General features: G+C 39.2%; 1 protein-coding gene across 1 annotated transcript in view; it reads left to right on the top strand.

Moving 5' to 3' along the window:
• Window positions 1-13,323, top strand: part of PIKFYVE (phosphoinositide kinase, FYVE-type zinc finger containing) — a 112,303-nt gene that overhangs the window by 80,968 nt on the left and 18,012 nt on the right. The window contains exons 28-34 of the mRNA XM_087706636.1: window positions 48-138; window positions 2,816-2,876; window positions 3,377-3,532; window positions 6,606-6,726; window positions 8,536-8,631; window positions 11,220-11,303; window positions 12,689-12,780. Of these exons, the coding sequence (XP_087562762.1) occupies window positions 48-138; window positions 2,816-2,876; window positions 3,377-3,532; window positions 6,606-6,726; window positions 8,536-8,631; window positions 11,220-11,303; window positions 12,689-12,780 (701 nt within the window). The remainder of the gene's footprint in view (window positions 1-47; window positions 139-2,815; window positions 2,877-3,376; window positions 3,533-6,605; window positions 6,727-8,535; window positions 8,632-11,219; window positions 11,304-12,688; window positions 12,781-13,323) is intronic.

The raw sequence follows: 13,323 nt of genomic DNA, 5'->3' as shown, positions 1-13,323 counted from the left end.
CATTAGATATATCAGAATATCATATGATAATATGAAATCTGTTATAGGCTGCAAGATCTCTTCCAACAAGAAAAAGGGAGGAAACGCCCTTCGGTGCCACCGAGTCCTGGGAGATTAAGGCAAGGTGAAGAGAATAAGGTAATGGATTTTGATCATTGTGATTATATATTTAAAATTGCAGCTGCAAGTAGAAATAAGCAGTACAAATACCATTTTCTCTTTGCAAATAAAATGCTATTCATTGAAATATTGGCATTTGCATACATTATTGTAGTGCCTGCAACAGCATCCCTGTATTGTTAGTTCCGAAAGCAACTGCTTCTAAGTGCACAAATTAGCATAATAAATCTAGAATAAAGTTAGGTTTCTGTTGAACTCCTCCTACACGCAGGAGGAATTTGTGAAACACCTGCAATGTTTTCTACAAATTGCCAAACTGCAGCAGAGAGTATATGATGATTGCGTGATTTTGGATTTCCGCTGCGGAAAGCTACATGGGTAAGAAAAAGTTTGAGAATGCGCTCAAACTATTTGTAATTCTACAGTACTGATCTGTAGTGTGATCAGAGCTTCATCTCAGTCTTATTAATAGAAATTGTTGTTAAAACAATATAAATAGTATAAAACAATGTACTGTTCATATCTTCATTAATGTACTAAGCCAAAATTCCCTATGTTTATTAGGAAACAAATGTGGAAACCTTAAGGCAATAAGTTAAAGTAAAATATTCTAATTGGCGAGATAAGAATCACGTCTGCTCTCTCTATTTTAGAGGGCTTTCGCTATTAAAAAAAAAGATGGTTTCAGCAGCCAGGGTTTGATCTTTGTAACGTAGATATGTTGAATTATGTGCTGATCCAAAGAAATTTTTGCACACATGAGTCTGAAAAGTACTACAAAACCATTGCCAAAGTCTTTGACCTCCCATCAGTGCACAATCAGATTGCAAGTGAAGAAAATGAAACACCATTGATTCCAAAAACAGTCACAAGGGCAAGGTATTCTACGCTCCAGGAGATTGCAAAATATCTAGAATAATGGTGAATGATTTGTAGGGACTTCTTGCATTGTCTGATATCCATGCTCATCAAGATGCTATTGTAACAGATGATAGATGATATGAACAGGATAGATGATATGAAAATGAATTTATTTTGGCAAATTTTATTTGGAAAAAGTAAGATGCTGCATTCTAACAAAAAATTACAGACTATTAAGCATTTAAGTGGCATTTCTTGGTTTAGGATTGCTTCGTAGCCTCAGGATCGAAAGCTTGGCTCATTGAGATAATAATGAATTCTAGACTCTACTAGGACATTCTGCAGGTTTTTGTTATAGCGTTTGTTACGGCATCTAATGTTTAAGCAGACATAGCTCATCCAGTGTAATAACTGTTCTGACCCCCCCTCCTCCGTCCAGGAATGAACGCCACAAACAAACGTAAATAAGAATACTTTTAATCAGTCCAGACCCTTGTTGGCTGCAAGCCCAAAATAAACAAAGAGATAAGCACTCTGGCAGCAAGTCCTACAAAACTAGGCAATGCAAACAAGCTCTCACAGCGAACCACTTCTCCAAGTTGGTTTCTCTGAATCGTGAACGTTGACTCCTGCAAAAGGGCGTGGCACAAGCAGTCTCTTTTATAATCAGGAGAGGATCTTAATAAGCATCAGCTAAATGTAATCATCTCCTACAATTACGCAGTTGTTCTTGCCGCTGAGTAGCCCTTCGACGGTGTGCATCCTGAAACAACTCACAAGTGTTTTCCGGAACGCTCCCTCTGATCCAAGGCTCCGGAGCCACCTAGTGGCCAACCAGTCTCTCCTCCCCCTGCTCGGAGTCGGCACCCTGTCCAGGGTCCTCCACCTCCTCCAGGGCCGACTCATAAGACCCCTCGCTGTCGGAGTCTGGCAGCAGCTCCAACGGCTCCTGGCGGGCCACAACAAATAACTATGCTATCTTCAAATGTATCTGCAATAGAATAGCTGAAGCAAAAGAAAGTTTTGAGATACTAGAATCAAGGCAGCTTCTTCTTAACCCAAGTGAAATATTGCAGCATGATCTGTAGCATAGGCATGCATAACAATTTAGAAATGTAATTGATTTGAATCAGTTCTATAAAAAAAAAATGAAGCAAAATATTGCCAGGTTGATGTACAGAATTGATCAACCAGTGTAGGAAATGTAGGAAGTCTCTGCTGCTAAAGGAAGTATCATCAATTATTTAATTTCAAACTCTACATTTTTTAAAGAATGGTTGCAAATGTTAGCTCAATGTGTTGAGTAAAAGTAAGACACAGTATATTTATTGTATAGATTGTTCATTTAAGCAGAATGTTTATTAACAGGACTTAGATCAGTGTTTCTCAACCTTGTCAACTTGAAGATGACTGGACTTCAACTCCCAGAATTCCCCAGCCAGCAAATGCTGGCTGGGGAATTCTGGGAGTTGAAGTCCAGACATCTTCAAGTTGACAAGGTTGAGAAACACTGACTTAGATGAACTACAGATCTCATTATAGGTCACAATATTACAGTGCCACGGTTACAGTGCAACAGTTCTCTGACAACTGTTGTACTTTTTCATTGAATGAAGATGCATATCTAATTATATTTCTTAAAATGAGGGGCACTTCACTTGTTCTAGAGAAACACCCAAGAAGAAAAGTTTTGCCCATTTCGCTTTTGGGAGACCACATGTTTTCATGTTTGTGTACATTGAGAAAGAGTGGTGTTTGTTTTTTTTTAGCAAAGTGGTGTTGATTTCGAAGAAAAAAATCTTTAATATGAAAGACGTAACTCTTTGTTCTACAGATCAGTTCAATGGATGCATCTCCTCGCAATGTTTCTCCAGCTCTTCAGAATGGCGACAAAGGTATGCTGCATATTTAAGAAGATGTTGCCGTTGTATTTTTTTTTGAAGCTTTTCCATATGGAACTTGTTAAATATGTGTGAGGTATAGACGCAGGAGCCATGGAATCAGAGAGTAAGATGTTTATTGCGAGATGACAAGCGATGTATTTATACTCTCAGGTACCAACTGTCATTTAACTGTCACTAGAACCTCCAATCACAGGCTGTGCGTCACCCGACTAATTAGAGCGCAGCACAGGCTGTTGCTGGGCTATAACAGAACTTACAGCTTAAGAAAAATCTAATATTAATATTTATGTTGAAATAGTTGAAAAATAAGAAAAAAAACAAACACCTGACCTGGTTTTCATAGAGTATAAATGCTAGAGTGCTTCTCCTAGTATCCATTTTTCTTTTTTTTCAATCTGTGCTAAAACATTTTTGGTGGTTACTTAAAGCACACATACCTTGTTTTGAAGGCCTTCTAAGAACGCTCCAATGTCTGTATATTTCGTCCCCAGAAGATCGTTTCTTGACTACTCTGTCCAGCCAGAGTTCCACCAGTTCTTCTCTACTCCAGCTTCCTACTCCTCCAGAGGTTGTATCCGACCAGTTGACCGGAGGGCCCACTTTTGGCAATGTTCTCTCTGACCCAGATGCAGCTGGCAGCTCAGAAGGTATCAGCGGGGTCTTTCTCTCTTCACTCCTCCTTGTGAAGGTCTAGGCTGCCTCGGATGTCTGCTTTAAGATTTAAGATTTAAGATTTAGTTTATTTGTATGCCGCCCTTCTCCGGGAGGGACTCAGGGCGGCGAACAACTCAAAAGGGGAAAAGGGGATACAAACACAATACACGTAATTAAAATACACAAGAGTCATACAGCCATACAAGTCGAGAGGGGAGGGGAACTCATCAACCTCAGGCCTGCCGGCACAGCCAGGTTTTAACGGCTTTCTGGAAGGCCTGGAGAGAGGTGAGGGTCTGAATCTCCTCGGGGAGTTCATTCCAAAGGGCCGGAGCTGCAACAGAGAAGGCCCTCCCCCGGGTGGTAGCCAGATGGCATTGGCTGGTAGACGGAACCCGGAGGAGGCCGACCCTGTACGATCTAACGGGTCTTTGGGAGGTAATTGGCAGCAGGCGGTCTCTCAAGTACCCAGGTCCAATACCATGAAGGGCTTTATAAGTGACGACTAGCACCTTGAAGCTTACATCTTATTATATTTGCTACTTTAAAAATTATCTGGCTAGAATGACATTATAAGAAATTCCATCTTTGTTTGTTGTTCAAAATACATATAAGGTAGTTTGGCTCAAAAAAAAAAATCACATTACTTTTTGTGCTGAACTTACTAGATAACCTTGAAAACCCTCTCCTGGTCTTAGTCCCTTCATTTGCTCTGAAGAGTACAGAAATTCAGACTCAAATTATAGGGTTGATTTCAGAAGTTCCAGTTGATATATGGGCCCTGAACATTATAATGATAATACCAGTGAGGATCATGCACTATTACAGCAAAAGGTTTCTTTTTGAATTATCTATCAGTATTGAATTTATAATCAAAATGGAGAGAATATGAAGAAACCAAGAACCCTTCAGAACTTTGCCCCCATGCAGTGTACTTAATGATCCTGTCTTTTATTTCTTCTGCGTCAACTACCACCACTATTCTGTGATATGAGTTGGGCAGAGAGACAATGACTGGCCCAAATTCACTCATCTAGCTTTTGGGCTTAAAGGAGGATGAGAACTTTGGGCCTTCTGGTTTCTAGCCCAGCATCTTAATTACTACACCAGACTAGCTTTCATCACCACCTTTTCATTTGACACTAGAAATTTCTGATTAGACCGGATGCAGCAGAATTCAACAACTGGCATCTTCAAGCTGTGTTGCCCATTACAGAAATACAAAAATTAATGTGATTTAAAAAAAACATTTGTAGGATTCTGGATAGATTAGATAGATAGATAGATAGATAGATAGATAGATAGATAGATAGATAGATAGATAGATAGATAGATAGATGATAGATAGATGATAGATAGATAAATAGAAAGATAGATGATAGATAGATAAATGGATAGATGATTGATAGATAGATGATAGATAGATAGATAGATAGATGATAGATAGATAGATAGATAGATGATAGATAGATGATAGACAGATAGATAAATAGATGATAGATAGATCGATAGATGATAGATAGATAGATGATAGATAGATAGATAGATAGATAGATAGATAGATGATAGATAGATAGATTGATAGATGATAGATGATAGATGATAGATAGATAGATTATAGATAGATGGATGATAGATAGATAGATAGATAGATAGATAGATAGATAGATAGATAGATAGATAGATGGATGAGAGAGCGAGAGAGATTTCACAGACAATGTCATATTTTATAAGTCTGGCCTTGTTTTTCTCAGAACATAGATAGATAGATAGATGATAGATAGATAGATAGATAGATAGATAGATAGATAGATAGATAGATAGATGATAGATAGATAGATGATAGATGATAGATAGATGATAGATGATAGATAGATAGATTGATAGATGATAGATAGATTATAGATAGATAGATAGATAGATAGATAGATAGATAGATGATAGATAGATTGATAGATGATAGATGATAGATAGATAGATTATAGATAGATGGATGATAGATAGATAGATAGATAGATAGATAGATGATAGATAGATAGATGATAGATGATAGATAGATGATAGATGATAGATAGATAGATAGATAGATTGATAGATGATAGATGATAGATAGATTATAGATAGATAGATAGATAGATAGATAGATAGATGATAGATAGATTGATAGATGATAGATAGATAGATTATAGATAGATGGATGATAGATAGATAGATAGATAGATAGATAGATAGATTGATAGATGATAGATGATAGATAGATAGATTATAGATAGATGGATGATAGATAGATAGATAGATAGATAGATAGATAGATAGATAGATAGATAGATAGATAGATAGATAGATAGATGATAGATGGATGGATGAGAGAGCGAGAGAGATTTCACAGACAATGTCATATTTTATAAGTCTGGCCTTGTTTTTCTCAGAACATAGATAGATAGATAGATAGATGATAGATAGATAGATGATAGATGATAGATGATAGATAGATAGATTATAGATAGATGGATGATAGATAGATAGATAGATAGATAGATAGATAGATAGATAGATAGATAGATAGATAGATAGATGGATGAGAGAGCGAGAGAGATTTCACAGACAATGTCATATTTTATAAGTCTGGCCTTGTTTTTCTCAGAACATAGATAGATAGATGATAGATAGATAGATAGATAGATAGATAGATAGATAGATAGATAGATAGATAGATAGATAGATAGATAGATAGATAGATAGATAGATGAGAGAGCGAGAGAGATTTCACAGACTGTCCTTTTGCAATGTCATATTTTATAAGTCTGGCCTTGTTTTTCTCAGAACATAAAAGGATTGATCAATGAAACTTATTTCAGAGCTTAACATTCATATGTTGTTATTATTGATAAAAGTTCGTAGCCTTGTTGACCATTTTCCAGAAGCAGCAGTATATTTCAAAATTATTGAAGTTATCAATTTGAGATGACAAATTATCTTTGTAGCAACCCCAAGAATGAGCCTTTTAAAGAAATCCTAGAGCTTTAGCAATATTAAAAGTTGTACCTTCCTTTTTTTTTATTCCAGATGTGTTTGATGGGCATTTGCTGGGCTCTATGGATAGTCAGGTGAAAGAGAAATCCACCATGAAGGCTATTCTAGCAAATCTGTTACCTGGGAATAGCTATAATCCGATTCCATCCCCCTTGTAAGTAAAATCCAGCTTGGAAGGAAAATAATTTTTGTACAATGTGTTTTTATGTGTGTGTGTTTTGTTCGTATTTCTCCTTGGTTGCAATGCCTATTGTCAAGTGAAAAGACAGTAATATTTAATCCATTGGCTTGTATAAGGTGTAATATATTTTCTGTGGAGTAATAGTAAACTTAGAATGAGATAGCTTTAACCTTTGTCTTCTGCTAATTGTTTATTACCTCCACAGGGACTTTAATATTAGTTTAAGAAGAAGAGCTGGAGATTTGTTAACTGGCTGTAGTACTTGCATTTGTGTGTGTGTGTGTGAGAGAGAGAGAGGGAGGTTTTCTTCTTTGGATTATTACGCTAGTTTGGAATTTTCCTTTCAGTGAAACATTAGCATCAGGAATTATAAAAATAAAGAATAACAATTTTATCCTTATCCAAATATTATAACTAATGTCATACCTAAATTAAAAGTTATTTCCTGTGTTAATTGGAATTAGTTGGAATTTTATTGGCCTGACTGAAAGTGAACTTTAAAGTTTGTATGTTAAGAGGAAGTTAACAAAAAGATGTATTAGAACTTTTTCATCTTAGAAATGTTTTTAAAGAAAAGGGGATGGGAAAATTTCCCTTTAAGGTTAAAGAATCTGAAAGAATACAATGAATTTTGTTATTATAAATGTTGATAGTTTATAAAGATTATTAAGTGCAAACAGAAATACATATTATTTGCACAGTAAGGAAGTAAAAGGAGAAATCGTTAAATTGATTGCTTTATTGGAAGAGGAGAATATATTTACCGTATTTTTCGGAGTATAAGACGCACCAGAGTATAAGACGCACCCAGGTTTTGAAGAGGCAAGTTTTTTTTAAAAAAGTAGGTAGGTAGATAGAGGGATAGAGAGGGAGAGAAAGAGAGAAAGAGAGAGAAATACAGTAGATAGGGAGAGAGAGAGAGAGTAGTTAGGTAGGTAGGTAGATATAGGGATAGAGAGAGATAGAGAAATAGAGAGAGAGAAATACAGTAGGTAGGGAGGGAGAGGCTTATACAGTGCTGCTGGGGCGGGGTGTCCATTTTTTGCTCATTTCTGCCCTCCCCAGCCCCCAGGAGTTGTCTGAAAGCCTCCATAAGGCTATGCACGGCCATTTTGGTGAAGGGGCGGGGCTTCAGGAGGCAAAAAATGCTTTATTCAGTGCATAAGATGCACCCAGATTTTCAGCCTCTCTTTAGAGGAAAAAAGGTGCGTCTTATACTCCGAAAAATACGATAATTATGTTTTTTGTTTGGAAATCACTTCTGGATTTTGTGCTTGTGGTGAAAAAAAAAAAGAAACTTTGACTTTGGTTTTGCTGATTAGGTAGATTTGTTGTTATAGAAATGGCTAAGATATAGTAATGTGTAAAAGTAAAGAGTTGAGGCTCTAATGTTATCCTGTACTGTGTTAAAAAGTGTCATCAATGCTTCTCCCCTCACCCCCAGTATCTCATATTTTCTTCCCCTCCTCTCTTTTTTCTTCCCCTCATTTCCTATTTTTATTTTCCTTTATATTTTATACTTGGATAAAACAATAAAAGTCACAAAGACTACCCCAATTGCTTTATTTTGCTGTGTTCACCTGGAAGGAGCTCTATATTTCTCCCTCCCCCCAATAATTTACTTTTAAGAATATAGTGAAAGAGGCCAGTGAGGTTCTTCTGCTTCATTTTCTGTTTTGGGGAATAGAAATTATTTTAAATCCAAAGTTTCCTGGCATCTGAGAAATCTGTGACGTAGACCTGCTTGCTGTAAACAAATAATTTTTAATGTCCTTCTTGTAGTGAACCCGACAAGCATTACTTAATGTATGAGCACGAACGGGTGCCTATAGCTGTCTGTGAAAAGGAACCAAGCTCCATCATCGCCTTTGCTCTCACGTACGTTGGTATTTGTATTTGTATTTGTATTTAATCAACTTATAGGCCGCCCAATCCCGAAGGACTCCATTTCCTGCTTCGATCCTAGACATCTTTCCCAACCTAGTGGTTCCCTGTTGGGGATTATGGGAATAGAATTTCTTTTTCCACATTCAGAAAAACGAATTCTTTGCTTGCTTTTGAGTCTTTAAAGCACAGTGCAGAGGTGGCTTCCTACCAGTTTGCACCTATTCGGTAGAACCGGTTCGTCAAATCTACTGAACCGGTTAGAAGAGGTTCCACCAGTGGACCGGGAAAGCAGGACACACCTACAGAAGAGGTTCCAAAAGTTTTTGAAACCCACCACTGGTCCTTGGATATGATTATTCTACACTATCATGCTCCTATTTATAAAACTCAGGGCCTCTGTGAAAGGTAAGGATGACTACTGCGTTTGTGGTGCAATCAGAACATTGCGTGTGTTGAAGTTGTTTTAACGCAAACCAAAGATGCCTTTTAAAAAACAAGTTGACATCATATTCTTATGCATGCCAGTGCTGTGTGGGAGGTAATTTAAGGTGGTTCTGACAAGTGTCGTCGGCATCTTCATATCCGGTCACACGGGCGGCAAGCCACTCCCATCCGGTCACATGGGCGGCAAGCCACTCCCACAAAGGAGGCCACACCCACAGAGTAGGTTCGAACAACTTTTGAAACCCACCACTGGTTAAATCGTTTTATTCGTCTTGTTTAATTGACTGCTCGCATTCTACCCTGGCTGGCCTCTTTTTAAAGCTTTACCAAGAGCCCCCATCTAGACTCCATCAAAGTATTTCTGACTGGGGAAGGGGAGCATACAAATATTGTATATTTCAATTGAACATTTTATTTCATTTGTATCTGACTTTGATGCAGTATATATGAAGAACAGAGAATAAACAAACAGTGCTTTATAACATGAGTCCCACTAACTTTCTTAGTACCCAAAATTGCCTTCTGGTGGGTCAGTTTAAGTGCTACGTAGTATAGCTGTCAGATTAGATTAATATTATTTGACTGGGTCATTTCCAGTGGTGGGTTTCAAAAATTGTTCGAACCTACTCTGTGGGTGTGGCCCCCTTTGTGGGAGTGGCTTGCCGCCCATGTGACCGGATGGGAGTGGCTTGCCGCCCATGTGACCGGATATGAAGATGCCGACGACACTTGTCAGAACCACCTTAAATTACCCCACACACAGCACTGGCATGCATAAGAATATGATGCAAACTTGTTTTTTTAAAAGGCATCTTTGGTTTGCCTTAAAACAACTTCAACACACGCAATGTTCTGATTGCACCACAAACGCAGTAGTCATCCTTGCCTTTCACAGAGGCACTGAGTTTTATAAATAGGAGCATGATAGTGTAGAATAATCATATCCAAGGACCAGTGGTGGGTTTCAAAATTTTTTTGGGAGAATTCTGGGAGTTGAAGTCCACAAGTCTTAAAGTTGCCAAGTTTGGGAACCACTGATCTACATGAAAGTAGGCAGGGCAAAAAGTTCTGGTCTCATCTACCCGTCAGCAGTGATCTTAGACTGATGTTACAATCTAGTATACCCACATATAGTATCCCAAAGACTTTGCAAATCATGCATTTTTTTCTGAAGCTGTTATGGAAGCAGTTTTCTACTATCGGGAACCCAGGCTTTGTCCCAGCCCTTTGAATTCTGCTGTATTCTACTGAAAGCAAGGTCCTTTTGCACCATCCTCTAGATCAGGGGTGGGCTAGATGCCTCACAGCAGTGGTGGGATTCAGCCGGTTCGCACCTATTCGGGAGAACCGGTTGGTAACTTTCTAAGTAGTTCAGAGAACCGGTTGTTGGAATAAATCTCCTTTTGTTTTTCCCCACTTTACAGGGCTAATCCTGTAAGGAAGGCAGGAAGGAAACATTCTGGTGTTGTTTCTAGCTTAATCTTTATTGCCCTGCTTACAGAAACTGCCTCTCCAGTTAACCCTTATTACCATTGTAACAACTAAGGCGAAGCGCCCATCGACCTGAGTGACCTTGAGTTGGCCAAGCCCACCCAGTCACATGACCACCGAGCCCCACCTACCCAGATGGTCATTAGGGCAGAGAACCCATTGTTAAATTATTTGAATCCCACCACTGCCTCACAGGCAGGCCACGCCCAACCTGGCTACTCAAAGACAAAACATGTTGTGATACGTGATGTGGCCTGATCGAGTTTTGACACCCGCGCTCTAGAATTTTTGGAATGATCAGACAGGTAGCTTTGTTGTCACTGCTGTACAGTCATTGGGAAGACTAGAGTACGCCTTCCTCCCCCACAACAATTGACTAACTTGATGCCCTTTCTATCGTCCTCCTTCAGTCTATCCAGAGCAGAAAAGATACAGGCAAGCGGAAATAATTGCTTGAGTTATTTGCATTACAAAAACATGCAGGAGTCTATGAGAATTACCTCTTGAAGTCCAGAGTAGTACAAGCAAGAAACAAGTTTGTCTTCCCAGTAATACTTTTAACTATCTCTTTGCGTGGTTCCCACTCATCCTTTAAAGTATGGAATCAAACCATTTGAATAAAACCTCTATTTGTTTCTTTTCAGTTGCAAGGAATACAAAAATGCCTTAGATGAATTATCAAAAGTATCTTTGAAGAGCAGTATTGAAGAAGGATTTCAGTCAAACAGGTGACAAACTAAATTTTCACTCTTAGCTGTACATTCAATTAGGGCTCTTGAGAATAATTCTGAGCCGAGGTGGCGCAGTGGTTAGAGTGCTGTACTGCAGGCCACTTCAGCTGACTGTTATCTGCAGTTCGGCGGTTCAAATCTCACCGGCTCAAGGTTGACTCAGCCTTCCATCCTTCCGAGGTGGGTGAAATGAGGACCCAGACTGTGGGGGCGATATGCTGACTCTGTAAACCGCTTAGAGAGGGCTGAAAACCCTATGAAGCGGTATATAAGTCTAACTGCTATTGCTATAATTCAGGTCCTCCTGTAGCCTTATAATTGCTGGCAGAGGCTATTTTTGGTTGCTCCTTTAAACTGTCAAACAATAGGTTCTATTTGATCCATTCACTCTTTTGGAAACAAATGACACACCTGGACTAGGCTTGGAAGAGCACTTTTATGGATTTCAAGAGCACTCTAAATGGTAGAGTATCCAGCCATCCTTTGAATTTAGCTGGAAATTCTGGAAGCGGAATCCCAGCATATCTGGAAAGGCATTAAGTTAAGAAAAAAGCTGATCTGTATTCTTACTAACATTTTCTCTTGATATTGTGTTATATAAAATTGGGGTATTTTCAAAATACAGCATTCTGTTTATAGCAATAGCAATAGCAGTTAGACTTCTATACCGCTTCATAGGGCTTTCAGCCCTCTCTAAGCGGTTTACAGAGTCAGCATATCGCCCCCACAGTCTGGGTCCTCATTTCACCCACCTCGGAAGGATGGAAGGCTGAGTCAACCTTGAGCCAGTGAGATTTGTTCCTTAAACCTATTAGCTCTTCGGTGCCGGGCATCCTGGAACAACTCACTGCTGACGTCCGGATCACCCTCCTCCCCACTGGTCCAAGGCTCAGGCGCCTCCTGGTGGACAACCAGTCTTTCTGCGCCCTGCTTGGAGTCGGAACCCTGTCCAGGGTCCTCCACATCCTCCAGAGCCGACTCATAGGGCCCCTCGCTGTCGGAGTCTGGTGGCAGCTCCAACGGCTCCTGCTAGGCCACAACACCTATCTGTAGATTTTTGACAGCTATTTATTAACAAAATGAAACCCAAATTTCAGAAGCAACATTCTCATAGCATTCATTCTTGAAGACAACCTGGGAGCAAATTTTCTCTCTTGGTGGGTTTTAGAAGGCATATGTTGGGGAAACGTATGCTAGCTTTTACAGAATCATATTCCAATCCGGCAGAGTTGTTTTTATGTTCACTAAATTTAAATACGACCCGTATTGTATGTAGGGTGGTACTTCTGCAAAATGTAGGCTTCTATGTTTGGTGCAATCACCTTTGCATCAAGTGGGATTTTAAGTAAATTGTAGCCAAAGAAACTGTTTTTGACTTCCAGTGTGGCTGAGAGCAGAGTGAAGAGTAACAGCCCTGTCCGACTATCTGAAACGAATGTGGGGCAGGCAAGCCAAACAACGGAAGCCGAACAACGTAAGAAATTTTAAGAGTTTGTGGGTGTTCATAACCTCTTATTATCTGTCTTAATGCAGGACTTGGAAATCAGATCCTGAAAACTTCAGTATATTGTTGCTCAGATGTATCTAAGGTTCTGTCCTAACCCCACAACAAATCTAATGGAAATATTGTTTTAATAAATTTAATAAGTATTTAAGTATAAATTTATAGGCCGCCCAATCCCGGAGGACTCCGGGCGGCTTACAGAAATACATTTTTTTTAAAAAGTAAAGAATTAAAAAATAGAGAAAAAACAGATTTAAACAGATTAAAAGATCACTTCATGCACTCAATCTAGGCGGGGCTGGACCTCATTCATGAGATCAACAGCCCCAGGACTGCCAGAATAGCCAGGTTTTAGTAGCCTTTCGGAAGGCCGTGAGAGTGGGAAGGATCCAGATCTCTGGGGGTAGATCATTCTATAGGGTCGGAGCGGCTACAGAGAAGGCCCTCCCCCGGGGAGCCGCCAGACGGCATTGTCTGGTCGACGGCACCCGGAGAAGGCCCACCCTGTGTGAT

Source organism: Thamnophis sirtalis, unplaced genomic scaffold, assembly GCF_051295495.1.
Source record: "Thamnophis sirtalis isolate CommonGarterSnake01/CBP01778 unplaced genomic scaffold, rThaSir2_p1.2 scaffold_1, whole genome shotgun sequence".
In the NCBI taxonomy this organism is placed as follows: Eukaryota; Metazoa; Chordata; class Lepidosauria; order Squamata; family Natricidae; genus Thamnophis; species Thamnophis sirtalis.
The sequence above is the reverse complement of the archived record's forward strand: the minus strand, read 5'-3'. Positions and strand labels throughout refer to the sequence as shown.